This window comes from Halichoeres trimaculatus, unplaced genomic scaffold (assembly GCF_033239565.1).
Source record: "Halichoeres trimaculatus isolate MK-OKI-2021-1 unplaced genomic scaffold, fHalTri1.1 fHalTri1_scaffold_1, whole genome shotgun sequence".
In the NCBI taxonomy this organism is placed as follows: Eukaryota; Metazoa; Chordata; class Actinopteri; order Labriformes; family Labridae; genus Halichoeres; species Halichoeres trimaculatus.
Window position 1 is genome coordinate 35,716,515 of NW_027437179.1, and position 21,006 is coordinate 35,737,520.

A 21,006-nucleotide genomic window follows, 5' to 3' on the forward strand; every position below is an offset into this window, starting at 1 on the left:
TTTTATTTTATTTTATTTTATTCTGGCCTTAAATGAGTCTGAAATCATGCTTGGAAAGTTCTTCTCTCAAGAACCGTTTGAATTTTTTTCTCTTGCTCAAATGGTTTAAGAGTTGCAGTTCTGAGTGCAGCTTGCATTAATTATTGCCTTTGATACCCCAGATATCGCAGCAAAGCCTATCTTCTCTACTTTCAGGACCTTTTGAATCTTCTTAGTATAGCCCAAATAATTGAGGTGTCACAGCCATATAGAGCTGTAATAAATCCTAAGATTAAAAGTGTTGATAAAGTTAATAAAAGTTTTTTTTTTTTTTTTTTTTTTTTTCTGAGATTGAGGGTGAAGCTTACTTAGTTATTGCATTACTTTTGTTTTGTTTAATTTTGTACAGTTGGTTGTTGAACTACATCACTCCACTTTGCTCTACAGCTGCTTTTCCCCTGTAGTAGCTTTCAATGATTTACAGGTTAAAAAAAAAAAAAAAAACAAGCAAAAAAAAAAAACAATCTCCAATTTTCCTCACTCTGGTGTTTTATGAAACTTTCTGAAATGCTTTGTTTCAGCTGCTGTCTCTTTAAGGCACTCCTTTCTCTCTGAATGACCAGTCCTGTAGAGGTATTTCGGGACCTTGGTGTTTGAGGTCCGCCCCTAAAACATTTCGTGTACCATTTGGAGGATCTTTATACAATGACATCATCATATCAGCAAGCTTTGTGACGATCTCACAAAGATGTCACAAAGATCTTGTGCTATTCATCCATCCATTTATTTATTTATTTATTTATTTATTTATTTATTTTCAATAAGAGCATTGTGATCAGTTTATGGACAGTTAGAAATATGTAACAGACTGAAAATCTGTATGTTTAGTATGAACATCAAGCATTGTTACTACTTCACTATTCATGTTGACAGTATGAGAAAGAATGATACCCCCACTGTAACCCCTGAAAATGAGGGCCACCAGGGTCCTGTTATTTGCTCAAACTTTAAACTGGTTCCAGTTATAGTTCACAATGAACAACAATGGATTCATCACATTTTACGTAATCATAATCATGCTGTGAGCTGCTCACTTGTTCTACACAGTGAATAAATTGTCTCCAGTAGCTGTTAACTTCCCACCACATTTTGGAGACACCCAGCATGTCAAGCTCCCATCATGCTCCTTTGAGAGAGCTCTGAATATAATAGACTACATGTGCTAAAATTGCCGGGTATGATGTTTCAAGATCTGTCTGCATACGATGTGACTGAATCGAGCTGGTGAAATATCAATAATAGCTTTCCAGTGCCACTCATTAGAACATCCTTGGAGCACAAGCAAGCTCTGATTGAAAAGAAGGAAGATAATGATGGTTAATAATGAGCAGGAAAGCTGATTAAGTCATGGCCAGTCTCCCTCTCTGCCTTGCTCCTTTTCTCTCCTGATTCTGCTCTTTCATTGAATCTTTCTGTAACAGAGAAAATGACAGTCTTGTCCTTTTGACACCGCTGTGATTAATTGCAGCAACATAGTGGTGTGTTTGGACCTGAGTGTGATTGTTACATTCTCCAAAAGCTGTGTGATGATGATGAGGTAAGGCCGCTTGGCACTGTGCAGAGTGCAGGTGCAGGGGAAATGCAAAATCCTCTCGCCTTCCCACGTCTACCTCTACTCTGGCTTTGTTTACAGGCTATAGCTTGGGATTATATCTCTTTCTCTGTGCTTATTCATTTGGGGATAAAGTAAGTGGTTTGTGTCTGGTCTCATTGTCTACACATATTGGACTATAAAGTGTTTAGGGATTTGTAACAGAGGCATGATTGATAATCACCTTATTTCCTGCAGTTAAACCAGTCCCTACAAAAACAATACAACACGGCGATGCCAAAACAACCTGATTTGTCTTTTTACATGAAACAGAAAAAAAAGGGGTCATTACGCACAAATGTCTTGATTCAAGATACTACAGCTGTTGTGCAATTGTAAGAAAGAAAACACTGGTTCTCAACTGGTCTGGCTTTGGGACCCCCACCTTTACCTCCCAATAACAAGCTGATATTTTCATGAATAGACAATTTTGTGATGTCCTCAGACCCTGAAGTGCTCAATGGGTTTTTCTGCTAGAAAAGGCTGTTTTGTTTCCAAATGGGAGTTTGGTTTTGAAGGCTTCAGTCTTTTATGTACACAAAACACACTGAGGTTTTTAGCATGTATGTTTTGTCATGCTCCATAAGCACATAAAAACAATTTTTCTTGGTCTCTACCATGCTGTGAAATGTTGGATGCCAATTTGCATTACAGGGCATTGTTATGTGTATGTGTGACACTCTGCTGCATGAAAGATCCCATATGGAATAATAGCATGGGATTTTTTTGTGTGTGCGATCCACCAGCTGAAAATCACATGGTAACAGTAGCTGAGTTTGTACCAGAAGCTCCAGGAACTTTTGCCTTCCATTTCTAAGAATTTAACTGTTCCTATGGCCGGTTGTTTTGTCATTTCAGCTGCGGGGTACAAGATCCGGGTTGATAATGCAAGACAATGATGAAGTATTAAACTAATTAAAAAAATAACTGAGTATAATTAAATTGAATATAATTAAATCAACTATTAAAATACTTGAACCATATCTTTATATCCTTTATATCTTTTTTCTTTGACTCTTTTGAGCCCCGCACAAGATTTCCAATGTGTCTGAAAGGTCCATCTACAAATGGCAAATAAAACAAACCTTGAATCCTTGAAGTATGGAGAGAAAAGAAAACACAGCTTATAAAAAAATACCACCAGACCGATAGAGGTCAGTAAGAAATAAAGGCCTTTGTGCAAAATTGACGTCAAAGAAGGAGACAGACAAGCTGCCGTCTTTATGAATTAGCCTATTAGCATGTGAATATTCAGTATGTGCTGGCTGTAATGGTGATTTATTTCACTGCATATGGATTTGTTGACACAAATTGGTCACTGGTCCAAACAATTCCAAAAATAAGAGCTACAGACAGCTTTGATCGGTAGCAGACTGTTTATCCTGTCTAAAGCATTAAGGTAAGCTGAGACGGAGCTGTTGGATGGATGGATGGATGGATGGATGGATGGATAGGTCGGTCTGCCCAAAACCCCGCCCCCTGACATACCTGTAAAGGGCTGGCCATTTAGAGGGAAGGGGGTTTGTGGAGCAGGAATCCTTAAAGATTACCAACCAATCAAATTTGTTTTAGCTCCTCTCAGAGAGGTGACTCTGGGATAACTCAGAGTCAAGGTGCTACACACATCATTTTGTGAAAGCTTCATCTAAAAACTTCTTTTTCTTCTTTTGATCAATACACACTGAAGACAGAAGAAACACACAAATGACACAACTCTCTAAAATCAGTACCCCATGAAAACTATGCTTTGTGAAAACGCAACCTTTCATTGGAGACATGTTTCACGCTGAGAGACATCCCCTGTGTTACTTTGGCAGCTTTATAATCACTTTCAGAAAATGAGTCAGTGTTTGCTCTTCCATTCGAACGCTCTGAAAGAAGAGATGTGTTTTTTTGTTATCTCTGCCTGTCAGACCAAGAAATATGAGGAATAAGTAAATTAATAGGTCGCTTAAAGAAATCCAGAGTAACTTCACAGAGATGACAGGTGTCGTCTTAATCTTTTTTTGATTTACAGATAATTTATGATTAATTTAGATTTAAGACATGAGGATTCATGGTCCTGACAGCTCATTTTGTTGAGGCTGAAAAGCGACCATGTCACATGTCTCCACTTTTCTCTTATTGTGCTGCGTGCCAGCCAGAACATTCAGAAATGTCAAAGAAAGATTTTAAAAACACATTTGCACAGTGTCACATGTGGCCTTGCAGAGCTGCATTCCATTTAGAGAAACACTCTCAATTCCCAGTCACGATTTGTCACGCAGTAATTAGGAGGTGTCTTTCACGCTAGCATTTTTAAGCCTAATACGTGAAGTTAAAGGGCTAAAACATAAATCTAGCTAATGTCAGAGAAGTATTAAAGGAACCGCTTCACCATGACTGACTTTTGTTGGCGTGTGACAGGATTCACTTTGATTTTACAGCGGCTACCAAGAAGAAGAGTGGACACAGACCATTAACTTGTCGGAAGAAAATTCACAGAAAAATAGTAATTAAGTAAATAAACACAGACACAAACCTCTTTTTATTCAAGTCTGTTATTTTCTTTATGCATGACACTATGAAAAACACATTGTTAGGTAACTTGTTTCATGGTTCAGGTCAGGGTGACACCAAGCTTAAACTTAAGGCTTGGTAAGAACTCAAAGATGCCTTTTCAAGAGATGAGAAGTCTTTGATACTGCAACCAGGTTCAGTCACGTCTTAAACTAAACTTCTTGAATTAAACTTTTCCTATGGTTAGAATAATAAAAAGTGAGGAGATAGAGGTCACTGAAGCAAACATTCAACAAATTAATTTAAATTAAAGTTTAGCCAGACCATTCAACAGAGTATCTTTTAAGTTGAGTTTAAATGTAAAGAATGTTAAGAATCTTGGAGTCAACTTTGATAGCAGTTTAAAATTTGACAAACAAATTGAAAGTGTGGCCCAGGCCAGTTTTTATAAGTTCCGGTCAACTTCCGGTCTAAGTATATGAGACAATGCAGAAGTGCTAAAATCTGCTGTTTCAACTGTCATTCCAAATCAAAACTAATTTACAGTCATATTTATCTTTTCTTGTGGAATGCTTGCTGCCAGGCACCTGAGAGCGCTTTGTCCAAGCTGGGCCAAAGAGAGGTGGCAGTTGAAACTTTGTCACTTCTTTTCCATCAAAATATTTGTTTGGTCCTGCTTAGTTTGTTTAACCATGCTTTTCCAAGGAACCAGTTTGGTTTTCCTTTATCTAAGGATACTTACGCCTTATGGACGCCCATGAAGTAACACTGGAGGGTGGGGTCATTGTGCACAAGTAATGCTGCTTCAATTTTGCCTCCATTTCAAGTTTTGAATGAGAAACTCCAGCAAAATAACATATGACTTGTTCATCGGCTTTTCTTTTTAAAAATGGCTGCTTTCCACCCACATCATTGGTCACTGTAAGCTTAGCCCAATCCCTGCCATAGGTGGTGCTTTGCTCTGGCCCAGCAAAGAGTTTGAGCTTCCTGAGCATCAGTTTTTTAGCACCTGTAGCTGGTGCCAAGTCAGGAACCAGCCTGAAAGGGGTAAGTATGGCTTGAAGCTAGTCATCACTAATCTGAACCTATTCTTTGAGCTGCCTCCCTTTTAAGTCTTTGGAATACAATTTGTTGCATTGACAGCTCTTTCTTTAGCTGTGGTGCTAGTTGTGTCAGCTCATCTTCCTGTACTTTACATACTGCTCCACATCTTGAGTTAAACAGTTCCATGTGAGGTATACTCCTTTTAACTCACCAGAAATAATCATTCTCCCCCTTCTTCTGGAACACTCTGTGCCTGATATCAACCTTTCTTTTGGCCTTTGAAAGAGACATCTTGATTAATCAACTGTTTGAGGACTTATTGATTTAAAGAAGAAAATATATGGCTTTAGTTTATAATCTTACTGGTATAGTAGATAACTGATAAAACCTGACAGCCCTTATAATTTCCAAATGTACTTAAAACAGAAGAAAAATGCTTTTATTTGGATAACATTGAGTGTTATTTGTGTCAATGTTGCACATGCATAGCTAAACTGGCAGTGGAGACTTATGTGTGCTCAAAACTAGCAAATTTGATGCCTGAACTGTACTCTATGAATCAGGAGCAGTACATGTTTCTTTAACCTATTTGTAGAAACTATTTTATCAGTCTGGTGCAACTATGCAACTTTTCTTGATAGTTGAGCTACTCCACTCTTTCCATCCTCTTCTGACTAAGTCCTTCTGATTGGTTGTCACCTCACTCGATTCCAATCTAACTTCAAGCTGGGACTGAAAGTTTCTTCGTGATAACTTTCTCTCTATGCCTCTAGAATATCTGCACATATATATTTTATATGATTTCTTTTATTGTAATGAGACAGCATTTGAAAAAGGAGCAGAACTGCAGGGTCGTGACGCAGAGAGAGCACTTCACTTTCTCTCCTCTCAGCTTTATACCTCGTCTTCTTCTTTGATGAAACATTAATTGATTCCTTTCCATACTTCAAGTGTACAGGTGGCTCAGAAAGCTATGTAATCATGGTGGGGATGTTATAAATAGAAAGCTGATGTTTTACTGGAGGTAACACTTCAATGGTGGTTTTATTTCTGGCACACGCAGCACATGGCGTACATTAAGTCATGAAGATGTTTAATCAATATTTCTTCAATGCCTTTGAATGAGCTGGCTCGTTAATGTTTGTAGAAACAAATCAGTTACCCCAGCTTACAGAACTCACTCCTATTATAACAGATTAATTGCCAACACAGGTGTTATTGTGTACCCACACCATTTTGTCCAACAAAAGCAACAGAACAGGTGCACGGATCGCTCTAATCCACGCTGCTCTCCCTCCACCTGCTGAGATAATTAATGAGGTGTTTTAATGCACGCTGAAAAGCCTCCTCTCTATGCCAGTGGTCGGCGAGCTGGAGGAGTTAGCGGCAGAGGCAATCGGGTTATTCTGGATCTAATGTTGATGTTTCCCATTGTGCAGTTGGATTTAAAGCTCTGGCTCTACAGGGCACGTCAGGTAAACACTGATAAGAGGTGGTGGGTATTGGATGCTCCCAAAAGGCAAAATTCAACAGAGGAGAGTGTGTGAATATCTGTGGTCTCATCTGTAAATTAGCTGCTGGGCTCCACTCAATGCATTTGTATTGATTAATGATTTAAAGCTTTAAAGGTAGCTTAAAATATTAAAAAGTGAGCATGGTATCAGAGCTTAGAGTCACAGTGCATATGAGTAAAACTTAGCTTCCAGGGATAACTGTGTGGATGCTTAAGCTGGTCACATTTTGATTGACACATCCCAGCTCTACATCAGTGTGTGCAAGTCACTGAAAAGTTGTCAATTTAGAAGTTTGCCTCTGATTTTCCTCTAAAATCTGCAGAATCAACAGCTGATATGGGCAGCATGTCCCAGAAACACACCCTAAGTCTAAGTCCTCCATGGCTTATGGATTGTGAAGCTGTAGAGTTTACCTGAGCCGTACCTGGATCACTGGTGTTTGCAGTGCAGGGCTCTCTTGCAACTCACCTCGAAGTTGGTAAAAGCCTGTGTGCACATAAACTACATCCCACTACTATAGTCTTGGCCTTTGTTTCGGGGTGGGAATAATAGGCGAGTGTGTCCCTGACAGAAAACCTACGTCTGAATGATCACCAGCCTGTAGTGAGACGTCAGCGCAAGATGTTCCTTCTTTCAGGATTCTACTGTTCAGATGTAAAAGTAGAGTTCACTGAGTCGTATGATTTAGTTGTCGGCCATTTGACAGGAAGTGGAAAGTAAGAGTTCTTTTGAAGTTCTGTTACTTCAATGCTGTTAATAAATTTAGAAAGTAGTATAGTCAAATACAGATAAAGACATAGTCAAAATCAATGGTGTCACGCCAGATCTGTGTCTGTTCTGTTTCTGCTTTATTGCATGTTGATTGCGTGCTATCTCATCTGTCCATTTACACCAGGATGTTGTTCATGTTAGGCTGTAACCTCTAAAATATAACCCATGCTCTGATCAGATAGTTTTCTACTGTAGTCAGTGTGTCACCTAACACTGGATCCGCTTTGCTATAGTGGGATGCGTCCCTGCCCCAGCAGGTTGCAGCAGATATGATCCGTGCCATGCATGAAAATCACCTGACGTCATATTTTGCTTGATTATAACAACACACCGGGAAATTGAGAGGAGCCAGGCTGGGATTTTAAAAGTTTAATTTTCATTAGTTATACTTCGTTAAAAACAATGCTTTATGTCGTTTATCGATGATTGACAGCTGCCGTTCTTTTTTCTGGAGATTGTCAAATATGTTGAGAGGTAGGGTCAAGAAGTGATTGGACTCTCGAAAGAAAAAATAAATCTATTTTCTTTGTCAACCAGCTCGACTTAGTTTCTCCCAGAATCCCTCACAGACTCTGGCTGCACAACTGCTTCAATGTAATGCTTGTAACAGGGGTATTTAGGCTTCAAAACTGTACAATAGTAAATGGCGGAGCCACGCTATCCTCTCTATATACAGTCTTTGTTTTTAAGTGGTTTCTATGCACCACTGTTCCACTTGATCTGCTCCGTTTAATTCGATGTGTTTCTGCTCCAACCGGTGTTGCCAACTTTTCAGCAGGGGAAGTAGCCATCAGCTGTCCTGTAAGTTGCCATAAGTTGCTAAGTGGCGTCATGGCCTAAGTTGTATAATGTGTGTGTAATTGGTATGGATGCTTTATGAGAGGGGAAAGATGCCGTTGAATAGAGAATAAGAGAAAGAGTGAGTTAAAAAGCACCCTAAAATAAGTTTAGAGCTAAAAAACAAACTTAAGCCAGGGGATCATCAGCCAACAACAATTTTGCACAGTGTTAATTCATTGCAGTCTATGTCTAGATGTGAAGTGGAGAGCAAACACTGCAGTGATTGTTCAGTGATTACAGCTGGGAGGGACCACCGCGTGAGGACTAAGCCTTCTGTGAGTTTAGGAAGAAAAAGGGGCTCAAGGAAGCACCTATTGCTCTTTGAGAAGGAACAGAAGACCCTTAACCTGACACACAAGACGGACAGTTTAATATATCTGCCACAAATATTTCACTAGTACATCTGGGTAGCAGCTCTTCAGATTTCAGATCAGATCAGCAGCTGGTGATTGGACGACCGTTCTGGTTGACACACTCACCACAAACCAATCCACAGCAAGCCACGGTATGACGTACCTTATGTGCGCCACTGCTGAGAATCAATAGATGAACAACTACAGGAACACGAGAAACAGCTGTGATAATGGTGTTCGACCACTGCTGACGTTTTTGTAAAGTTAACTTAACAATCAAAGGAACGCTGACAAGTACGAAAGTCTGCTGACGCCACATCTGCTCGTCACTTCCCCGGCTCTCATCCCTGATTGGGCTGGTTAGAATTTAACCGAGTCAATTGGTTGGTCAATGGAGCCTGGCAAGATGGATCTGCAGGATTTCAGAAACTGAATCAGGCAGGTCTATCTGCTCTGCAAGGTTAGAAGACCCTCGCAGTCTCCAAAAGTCTTCAATCACACCTGAAAAGTGGCTAGAGGTATGTCTAGTTTTGAAAAAGAGTTCCTGGAGGAGGCTGAAAAGTCGCTAAGTTAGCAACACAGACTCCAAAATCTGGCAAAAACATAAGTTTTGGAAATCTGAGCTGGAGGGCACTGACCTGACGGTTCTGAGACGCGACTAAGGCACAGTGAAGAGGAGTCATGGTGAGTTTATTTAATGACCTGAATTGAAACAAAGTATAAAGTGTAGTTGCAAAAAAAATTCTTCCTACACACCTGCTGTTGAAAAAAAATGTCATCCTAGGTAAACATTCTGAACTCGAGTTGTGCAAAATATGAGAGCCGTAGAGAAGAGGAAGCGTGCAGGGTAAGCTGGTATGAACTGAGAGGAGTAATGCAGGTGATTGTGTGAAAAGACAAGTGAGGGAATGCAGCGTGAGTAATTCAAATTGTTCATGGTAAACACTTCTAGATAACATTACCTGAAATGCTCCTGTTTTTTTTTTCTCAAAGCTGTGAATGCAACGATAAACGATAGCTCTGTAGAGTTTAAAAGTAGTACTAATCATAGAGCTGAACTGACCCCACCAACTCTCAACTCACACCACCCACAACAGATCATACCCAGCTGATCTGAACTCCAGCAGCTATAATAAACAACCTCTGTCAACATTATTGTGTCCTGAAGTGACTCTGACAATGGGTGTAAATACAGGAAGTGAGGCTTTATGACTTATCCGTGTTTGAGTGCAGAAATACATGCATAGAATGTATCCAAGCTCAAGTTCTGTGTAGATCCAATGTCAGGTGAGCAGAGTCATCTTTTATATTATGTTGACTTTCATGTACAATCAGAAGGTGCATTTTCACAGTTTCAAGTCTGTTCACTACTTTAAATGTATCAGTAAATGTTGTAATTATGCATTTGACATTTGAATAATTGACTTTTGATTAATGGGAAGAATATAGTTTGTTTCCAAACCCAGCTAGAGGCAGGAAATGGAATCCAGTAAAAGCAGCACTGGAAGCTCCTAGGCTCTCAGATTGAAGGAAACATGCAGGAAGGCTGTTGGGGCTCGGGACTTAGTTCAGGTAGGCCGGTGTGGAAGAGGAAGCCAGTAGAGGGGCAGATACATTGGCTAGAGGAAGTCTCTAGGTGTACAGAGGCAGTTGCTCTAGCTAAGGAGGGACAGCGGTTAAATTGGAAGAGTGTAAAAAAGATGAATAGGTCAATATCTACTGTCTTCAGGCTTTATATGGCAGAGCAGACATGTTTTGCTGGTTGACATTTCAGGCTTCTTGAAACAGCTTTGACCAGGCTGAATCTCCTCAATGTTAACAAGCGAACTGTACTGTACAAAAAGATGTCTGTCTCCTTGCTATATTGAGATTTTTGTCATAATGTGACTTTTATCGTTGTCTTACTTTCCTCTACTGGTCTGCTGTTGTGTTGCAATTACTTCGATAGCCTGATTTGTTTAATTAACCAGAGTGTTTGGGCCCTTGGTGGAAATCCAAATAATGGGCCACAGGACACATGCTTTTTGTAGAGGTGTCAGATTGTAAAGCTAAAGGTCTGTTACACATGGCTACAAAACCAGGTGTTGAAACGCTTCACAGCAGGAATTGAAAGTAGGAAGTAAAGGGTGAATTCAGGATGTAACAAGGTGAGGAATGCAGCCATATGATATGTCTGTGAAAGAGAGAAATGCAAGGGACGCAGGACACCAGGGCAGATGACGTCATAATTAAGGAGAACCTCCTGGAAAACCCCATGAAACAAATTTGAACTGGGCATGTCTACAACTCATAAACAGCAATAAACCTGGGGAGCGGTAACAGTATGACTGAGAGTTGATCAAGAAAAAATGTTTTTTAGCCAGAGAAATGGAGATTTTCTTTACAAGAATACACAAACAGCCGTTATCAGTGAGTCTCTCAGGTAAACAAAGAGAAAGAGAAAGTTTGGCGATTTTAAAAGGAGTAAATGTGTGTGGTTTTTTGTGTTTTTCTTACCGGTTTGAGACTTCAATTGTCTTCCTTATCTTATTTGTTCACTGAAAAAATGTTGTGTGTCCTAAATCTCAACTTGCTGTATCGCTACACATCACCACCTTCCCAAAGGATTGTCCACTGTCTTTGCTTATTTTGTCTCAAATAGTATCTTTTAAACAGCCAAACAGGTGCTGTAATCGGGCCGTTAGTGCCTGTAATGTTGGGGTATGCCTCCATTAAACTTAACACTCTTTTGGGTTGTTAACCTGGCTCATGCATACCGCTAATCCATTTTCTTTTCACTGTTACAGCAATTGGTCTGTTTTCCCTGCTAATGGCTTGTCATGCATACGGGCCCAGAAGGGTCGCGCCACAGAAACAGTTTGCATTGATCTAAAGGCCTGAAATAGTTCTGTGGTAGGTCAGAGAGATGTTTGTGACGTTGAGGTGACAGTGGAATGTAGAATTGGCAGCAAATATATCCATGTTAATTCAGTTGTATTGTCCTTCCAATGGGCAGGTTTCAGGGGAAAGATAGATTCTGAACCATACCTCTCTCATATCTAACCTGATCTTGGAGAATTATTTACTTTTTTGGCAGTTCCTCTCAGTGATCTTGGTCCCAGAGAGACTATGATTAAAATTGTTGGCTTGTTCATTTGTCATTTTTAAATAACCAGTGGGGGCAACTTATTCTCAGACAAGTTAGATGGAATATGAAGAAGAAAATTTCAATCAGAATTCTTAATTTTGCTTTTCCCTAAATGAAACACATTGTTGAAATTAAAGAAAACCAAATTTAAAAGTAAGAACTGATGTGGATACATTTTCAGTCTGATCAAAAGGCCAAAGCAACTCAGGAAAAAAATAAACCCTGCCTGTGTGCTAAAGGTGTAAGACAGGTAGATGGGGCCATGGAGCAGCTCAAGGTTAACAAACAGGTATACAGCAGGTCAGCCAGGAGGGTAAGTGACTGCAGTTTTTCTTTGTGTATCCAGGATACAGACTACAGAGTGTGTTGCTGAACACCTCTGGGCGAGGTCACCTTGCCTGCTGTGTGATGATGCACCGTCCCCTTTATGACAAGTTTTTAACGCTGGCTATAAATACTTATATGTGATACAAGCCAGCGGCACAACACAGCTTGTTATCTAATGGAGTCACATCTGTCTTTGTAAACATAACCTCTCCAACAGACGGACAGAGAAGCACCGTGTGTTAGGGTTTTAAAGAAAGTTTCTAAAACTGAGTTTAAATAAAACTCTGAGGGGTTACAAGTATCAGCAAGACTTTGTTCAGTGAAACTTTTGATGCACAAAATCCGTCTGTGACTTTGTATAATGAAGAGGAGGTTTACTGCATTTATGCAAACAGTCGCAGCTATCGTCGGCCCTGAAGAGAACCTCTGTGCCGCTGCAGAATGTGTGGGCTGTTGATTACATGCATTGTTCATGATTTTAGTCTTTAGCCGTGAAATAGCTACCTGAACAAAGCCTTTGTATTTTTGTTCAAGATCTTCCTTGATTTTTCTGTCACACTCTTTTGATTTTCACCAAAACATTGCAATTTCAAGTAGATAAACCTCCCATTGACTGCCTTCAATGCTGTTGAAATTTCCAAAGAGCTAAACATGTTGTAACTTTAAAGTTTTCCACACAAAGGGCCGTTTGTGTTGTGAAGCTGTGGCCCAAGGATTAACAGCTTAATCTCTTTGATAAATGTTGAACTGATGTTTGCAGTTATTCTTTAAAAGGCCGGCCTTATCCTTGCTTGTTTACTCTCTTTACCCAACTTCACATACCTCAAGGTGTCGCCAAATCAGAACATGCTTAAGCAGTTTTCAAATTCAAATCTCAAACAGTTGATCCATCTAAACTCTTTGGTCTTAAGCAAATTGAATTTGAATAGTCAAAGTTCATCCTAAAAGTGCAGCAGATTTGATTCTCTGTTAACTTAGTGTTTCCTTAACTGCATCACTACAGGCAATAGCTGTTAAACCTTATCATAATGCTAATATCTGAAATTTGCAGGCTGAAATGGCTTGGATGCATGCATTAACTGTTGGTGTCATCAAAACCCTCAAATAATGGGCTGAGAGTGTTCCCACAAAGGAGGAAATGAGAATAAAACAGACACACATTAGAAATACCCTCAAAATCTGTGGATACCCTAAAGTGGGCCTTTTTGAAACACAAGAAGAGAAAGAACACTGAACAGTTCCTAGAGCATTGTGATCCCTCACATTGTAGGTCTATCTGACAAACTATTAAGGATCTTTTGCAAACAACTGAGTCTGGAAAAACTCTTGGGCCCCATTTACATGACAACATTTTAACTGAAAACGCTAAAACACCATTAAAAAAAAAATTGCGTTTACACAGAAATGCAGAGGGACTGGAAGTGCTGTAGTAAGCATGCCAGGCCTGTAGTTGACACTGTAACTGTCTTGTCCAGAAGGGGCTTTTGGTAGATCTCCATCGAAGTAGAGTTGAGCCGATCATCTAGTGTATTGGTGAATGCTAAGTGCAGAAGTGGAGCAACAGATGCACATTTTGTTAAAAGACTGTGGTCCACTATGCTGGCTTACTATTTACATGGCAAAGGAGTCGGCAGGGTTTCAGAAAAATTCTGGAGGCCGTTTTCAATAGTTTGTGTCTTAGGTCAGCTAAAACGCCAGTTCCGTGTGAACGTGAGGCCGAAACGCGCCAAAACTTTTGCGTTACACCCTAAAACCGTTGTCGTGGAACCGGCCCCTTGGCCAGAACCTGGTCTATCCCAAGGAGAAAACACCAAGGCATAAACAGAGTAACGTGGTGTACCATGTCCAGTGAGGAATGCTCCTATGCACTGGGAAAACCAAACAACTGCTGAAAATACTCTTGGCTTGAATCCTGTCAAAAGTACCGAGTACCGGTTCACGGAAAATCAAAGGGTACCATGTTTAGGTACCTAAATGCATCCTTGTGACTGTGACGAAGTGAACGAGTAGGTGATTTCCATGCTGAATATGAACACAACATTGCAAGGTTATATATTAAAGAATATGTTAAATTGAAAACACTTTATACTTTATTATTAAACAAATTGAAATTTTTTAGCACATAAACACAAAAAGTACCAAAAATTGGTACTGTTGAGTACCGGCACCTATTGCCAGGTACTGGGCATCGGTACCATATCCTTTCAAATGTGAAAGGTACCCATCCTTAACACTGTCCAGTGAGGAATGCTCCTGTACATTGGGGAAACCAAACAACTGCTTTACATGCATATGACTGAACACGAGAGCTTCCTCCTCAGGCCAGGAATGGGCTGTTCACCTTCACTTAAAGGACACTCTTTTGAGGATTGCAATGCACAGGTGTTAGCTAGAGAGGTTTAATGAACATATTCCCAAACACAGCCCAGCTGCTGTGTTTTTTGAATTTTCAGAATGCGTTTACTGGCCAGAGACTTGACAGACTTGTGAAAGAGGAAGGAATCTCCAAGTAATGTCCTCGAAAAGCTGTTTCCTTAGCTTCATAGGTTTAAGAACACTGTAACCAGAAAAGCCCTTTTCTAGCTCTCATCATAGCTGTTACATCAACAAGTGAAAGGGATGATTATAATAATGATAACACTTATATATAGTATACATGTGGTGTAGAATATCACATCGGGTAATGCAATGAGTGGGTGGTTATGCAAATTAAAACCCCAGCAGGGTCGTCTGAGTCATGCTCACCCTGAAGGGATTATGATTTCCATAATGACCCACTCACTTTACATCATCCAGCTTACCCTACACCAAAGACCCAAACAAGTGGATACACATTTATGATGTTAGAAAGATATATTTTTACATACCTGGAAAAAAAGCTCCTCACTTTGTAAAACCTTGGCCTGCCTATTTGTTATTCATATTTAAGTGAACATTCCCATTGATTGACAGGACGAGCAAAACTTCTGCAGGAATATTTATGTTGACATTATTGACTCATTCAGCTCTCCCTCTCAGAGCTTGACACTCATTCCACATTATACAGATATCAGAAAGACTTTGAACATTGTTGCTGCTATCCCTGCCTCTATGGTGCTCACTCCAGCTCTGCTGTCGCAGTCTGGATTGCAGGACAGGATTTTTCTCCTCATTTTTTCTTAAACATAAGCCCCGTTTCCACCAAGCAGTCCAGTTTATATCAGTACGGTTTGGTACTGGTTGGCTCAGTTAAGCCTCGTCCTGTTTGGGTTTCCACAGCCAACTGTGTCCACTTGTGGTAGGCGGCGTGTAAGCTGGATGTCGACAGCAGCATTATTAAATCGTGTGACGCCATATCAGTGCAACACAGTGTACCCCGCTAATAAATCCAACAGCTACACATAGCTTTCACGTTAGATCAAACTAGGGCTGCAACTAACGATTATTTTGGGAACCGATTACTCTGACAACTGTATTTCCAATTAATCGATGAATTAGGGAAAAAAAAGGGTGTGAATGCATAGTAGTTGAATTGCAAAACCAAACATGCATTGTTATTTTAGATGATGACTATTGTTTGCTTAATGATATATACAAAAAAACAACATATTATCATACAAAATGACCAGATGCTACATTTATAAAGTATACAAATTGATATGAATGTATTGTCACTTAAAAAATCAACAGTTTGGGTGGGCCAAAAAGCCAAATAAATAAAAATGTGTAGTCAATCTTTTCACCTGCAGGTCAAACAGTTCACCCCCTCTGCCCTACCACTGTCTGCAGCAGCTAACGCTAATGCTAACGTTGGTTTAATTAAATCCTGGTGGTTTTTAAACGGGGTAACAATTAAATAAAAAGACCAAATGAGTCCTAAAAGACAAACAAGGCATTTCACATTTGTAGCTACTCACCTCGCTGTTGAGCTCCCTGGCTCGTCTCCGGTGAGCCCAACATGTTTGCATTTTAAGTGCTGGATCATTGCAGTTCCACTACCGTGCCAAGTGGGGTCATTTTTGGCAATTAACACGCTGCTTTTACTCAGGACGAAATACTCAAAAACTCTGGAACTTTTTGGACAGCTCTGCCATTATTTGCATGTTTACTTGTTTCCCTCTTCTTCTCCGCCATGCCGATCTCTTTACATGTGACGCATACAGCCCCTCAGCCAAGGCAACCTACACTCCAGTCATGCACCTTAAGCTAGTTGCCAACAGCTAAATAATCCAACAAAAAGGAAGAAGACAAATAAACTGAAGAGAAACGAATACAGTAATGACGCAGCACAGTGCATCGATTATGGAGAAATGTTGTCGACGCTTTTACTAATTGATTTGTATCGATTTGCCGTTGCAGCCCCAGATCAAACAATCATTCATCTGCTCTGAGGCCAGTCCTTCCTGGGCCTCCTAATTAAAACCTTGAATCTGTTCCTTAAATACTCAGTGGCAAGTGCAAGGATACATTCAACCACATTTATTAGTCATCTGGAAGCAGCATTTAAAGAATGTGCAGACATTAAAGGTTAAATTCAAATTAATCGAAACAGAGTGAGTTACTGTAGTCTGCTTGGGACATGATGGATACATGAATAAGTTATTTTCAGCCTCTCTGGAGTAAGAAAGGAGTTGAAGCGTATGTGTCGCTGTGTTAAAAATGATTTAACTTTCATTTTTAAAGAGTAGATTGGAATTAAAATGGGTGCCAAAAGTAATAGGGATATTTTTGCAGCTTGTGGTAATACTGGTGGAATATTTATGAAGTTGTGTTGTGAAAATTGGTTCTCAGAAACTACTGAGTAAACAAGTTCCCAATGTCAGTTTTACAAGTTGTTATCCTGACAGTGTTTGTTTGGTTCCTCCAGTAAAAAGAATATTAGCGTGATTTTTTTTTTTTTTTCCCTTTTACATGTCAACTTCACGGCCTCCCCCTTTGCTTCCTCTCCCAGGTTTACTTCAAGCGTGATGGCGAGCTGATTGAGGTGATCTCCTACACTCAGACCTCCACTCCTGAGCAGGCAGGAGGCTCAGCAGGGGTAAGAGGAGCCCGGCCGCTCATCAGCAGGGACCTGGACGACACCAAGCTGCAGCGCTCCCTCTCTCTTCTGGACCCCGAGGGCCGGTCGTCTCGTCTGAACACGGAGAGCCCTCAGCGCGTCCACACTCAGGGCCAGCAGGCCCACGAGCCCAGTCCTGCCACAGAGGTCATCCCAGAGACGGTGGTGAGCCGAGAGTTCCCCCGCTGGGTCCACAGCACAGACCCACTCTACTACTTTAGCCACACTAACATTCCTCAGAGCGACGGCTCTGTGGTGGTGCAGGCCCGGCTCACCTGGACCCTCAACCCTCAGCTGGATAATGACGCTCTGTTCAGTTGTGAAGTCAAGCACCCAGCACTGTCCATGCCCATGCAGACAGAGGTCACTCTGTGTAAGTAGACTCACTCACTGTTTCTGCATGCTACTCTCATTCTCCCATCCCTGTGTTCTAATTACACTGGAATAAATTTACACAAATATGGTGCTATGCAAGATGGTTATGAATTCATATTCCTCAGACATAGAGAACATACAATATCTGCAGGATTACACACTGAATCTTGTGGGGATTGCATTTTGAAATGCATCATACTAATGGATTAGGAGTTACACTGTCATACATGTAGATCTGATAGAGCGTGTGGAATTGCTGTTGTATTTTTAGCACATCTAGGAATGCTTATGAGACAGAAAAAAATGCATATTCTGTTTATTGCGTTGACAGTGAAAGATATCACATTGAATACAAAAGAAGTGAAATATAGAACTCAATAATTTCCAGTTTTCTGGAGATCTCATCATAAGACATCCTGTTTGCATGCTTGGTTGATTAAATTTCTTCAACCACAAAAAGCAAAACTAGCAGAAATGGTGGAACAATTTAAATCAGAGGAATATATGATAGTTGCACAAAATTTGCAGATATAGATTCAGACTTAATCTGTAAGTTAAAACACTGGACCTCTGAGCCGTTTAATTTGATTTAACCCAATAAATGGGCAAGATTCATCTTATAAATCATGAATCCTGATACCTCCCAGGAGTTGACATTAACCTTAATTTTGCATCTGGCCCCATCTGTGTAACCACTGGCCCAGTAATGTTACCTTTGATTTGTAAAATTTCTATCAAGAATTTGATTGAATTCCTCATTCTGACAGACAGACAAGTGAAATTCTTGGAGAAAAAGTGTTATGTGTAGTGTAATTGTTTTGGTTTGCCTGTCATTGTCATCAGTTTTAAGTAATGTTTAGGTAACTCATTAGCCCTGTGTTGGGATTATCGCTGCAGGTGGTCAGTTACAATATTGGCTGAGTTATCAGAAATGATCCTTATCTTTTTTGGAATCAATTTACTCATCCTCAGGTCTTGTAGCATCATTGTTTATAAAAAAAAGGGGCACCCCTTATTCGTGAGTATGCATGTGCACGGTTGGCATGTGGCTTGAAATTGTACACCCAAGTTCCATCTGAGCCTTTCTGCAAGAGAGTGATGTTTAAATAAGGGCTGTCAGGCAAAAAATTGACAAAAAATGACAAAAAAAATTAATTACAAAATTTGTAATTAATCAATCTGATTAATCAGACTTTAATCTCATATCTGCTTAATGCCCCCAAATAAAGAATTTGAATTCTTGGAAATTAGAAAATTGTAGTTTAAGAATAATCAAATAAATGCACGAAGAAGAGAAGATTAGTAAATCCACATTTTTTTCAACTGGCCAATATTAAAATGTCTGAGTTCACTTCCATTGACGTCTAGAGATGCCAATTTGATTGCAACTATTCAGTGCAACTGTAGAAGTAAATTGTGTTTTTCAGCAGAGGGAGTAGGTGTGACAAACTTTTCAATCAAACTCATGCTCGTAAACCACTGTGGGTGAGAGCGATGCACTCTTTGGATGAGAGCTCAGCATTGATATGAGGAGAAGATGTGAGATGACAGAGACATAGCGAGACGCTGCAAGTCAGAAAAGTTCAGGCAGCTCACATTCAAACTTAGGATGTGTCGCGGTAGTTCAGAGAGAAAAAGCAGCGCAAACGTGAGAAAAGATGACAGAGATCATGGAGAGGATCAAAGGATGGAGCACAAAAAAGTATGTTTTGTCTGTTTTATGGATAAAAACAGGAAGAGAGACATAAGAGAAGAGAGTCCACTCTTCTTAGGTAGTTCTGGTGTTTACATGGTCATAGAAAATAAGATTATTTGGGTCTTGAAAAATAATTCAAGATGCGCTGAAAATTACCCATACTCATTGAGCTAACCTTGCGGTAATTTTTAGTATGCATTAATTTGTGGTGTTATTAATTAATCTAATTAACGCGTTTAAGTGACAGCTCTACTTTGAATACGAAAGCATGATCAGTGATGGTGTAGCGGACAAAACATCGTGACAGTGCACATGCAATTTTATTAGAGCATTTCATAAAATATACTAGTTTGGGAAATGTGCGCTACTACTGATGTACACCTCCAGGCTTGAGAGGACGAAAGCAGCAGTGGCAGTATGAAGCTGAGGATGCCTGTGAAACATGCAAGCAGATGTCAATCATGCATACGATCCAGAAGGCTAGTTGTCTTCTCTTGATATTCTCATAATAATGTACTGTTTAATCGACCATGCATCCAAGATATGTTTAGATTTGCAGCTCTATAATATAGAATGGGATCCTGTTTATACCTAAAGTTGGCCTTCTTACATTTGAAACAGATTATGTGACATGCTATAGCTCTTATCCCATTGCCAGTTGAAGACATAGAATAGAATAGAATAGAATAGAATAGAATAGAATAGAATAGAAAATACTTTATTTATCCCCGAGGGGAAATTCAGGAGTCACCGCAGCATTTAAGAAAACAAAAGTAAGAAAGAGTATAGAAAGTGCAAAAATGTCCATAAGAAATTAGATGACGACATCCCGTCCACCACTCGTTCACCACTCTCCAGCCCAGCCAGTCTCCACCTCCACAGGGTCCAGGACTGAGCTTCTTCAGCAGTCTGTTCAGTCTCTGTCTCCTGGATCCTGTCTGCTCACAGCAGGCGAAGCTCCTCCGATGTGTCGCGGCGTCCGATGTCAGCTCCGTCAGCCACGTCCGTGAACAGCACGATGCCGCTGGATTAGCACAGCTAGCTCATCCATCCCCTGGAACTAGATCCCACGTTCCCAACAACGATGGATGGAAGGACAGGTCCACGTCGTCACCTCCCAGCTCACATCCGAGAACCAGCACGTCGTCCAAACCTCCTCCTCCTCAGCTCGAGGGAAATCATCAAGCCCTACACTAGTTAGCATTGACATGCTACAGGCTGCTAACAGCTAATTTCGCATGTAAACAATGCAGCCATGGTTACATGTAGGATCTCCAGACAAACACAGGAGAAAAGTAGTAAAAAATACCACCGGAGCCACAAAAAGTTTGGTGTCCGTGACCGACAATGAACCATAAAAAGTGATGATCCACTCCAAATACAAAGATTACGAAAAAGAGACGAAGAAATTACAAGAAACAAACGAAGACGAGAGAGCTGCTGCAACAGGCAGCTACGTGGGTAGCGCCATGATATTTACACCATTAACGCCTACATTATAAAAGTCACAGAGGCGTGATGGTGGGACCACACCGTCAGTATGTGAAATAGTAACAGAAGTAATTCAAGGCCAAGGCAGGATTACCATGAATTGTGTCATACTAGCATCACTAATAACTCTGTGGTGATGTGTAATACATTTGCCATAACCTGGATCTGTCACATACAGGTCTGCCAGGTCTGACAAAGCTTTAGAAAAGCTATAACCACATTGGTTATACCTCTAACAGTGTGCAGTTTCATGAAAAAGCAATATTGCCATCAGCCAGGTCTGTTTCCCTTTTTTTAATGT

At 40.3% G+C, this 21,006-nt stretch overlaps 1 protein-coding gene across 3 annotated transcripts in view; it reads left to right on the forward strand.

Moving 5' to 3' along the window:
• igsf21a (immunoglobin superfamily, member 21a) overlaps positions 1 to 21,006 on the forward strand; it is a 362,000-nt gene that overhangs the window by 300,572 nt on the left and 40,422 nt on the right. For all 3 annotated transcript variants that reach the window (XM_074677099.1, XM_074677108.1, XM_074677116.1), the window contains exon 6: positions 17,036 to 17,516. In XM_074677099.1, coding sequence (XP_074533200.1) covers positions 17,036 to 17,516 — 481 coding nt within the window. The remainder of the gene's footprint in view (positions 1 to 17,035; positions 17,517 to 21,006) is intronic.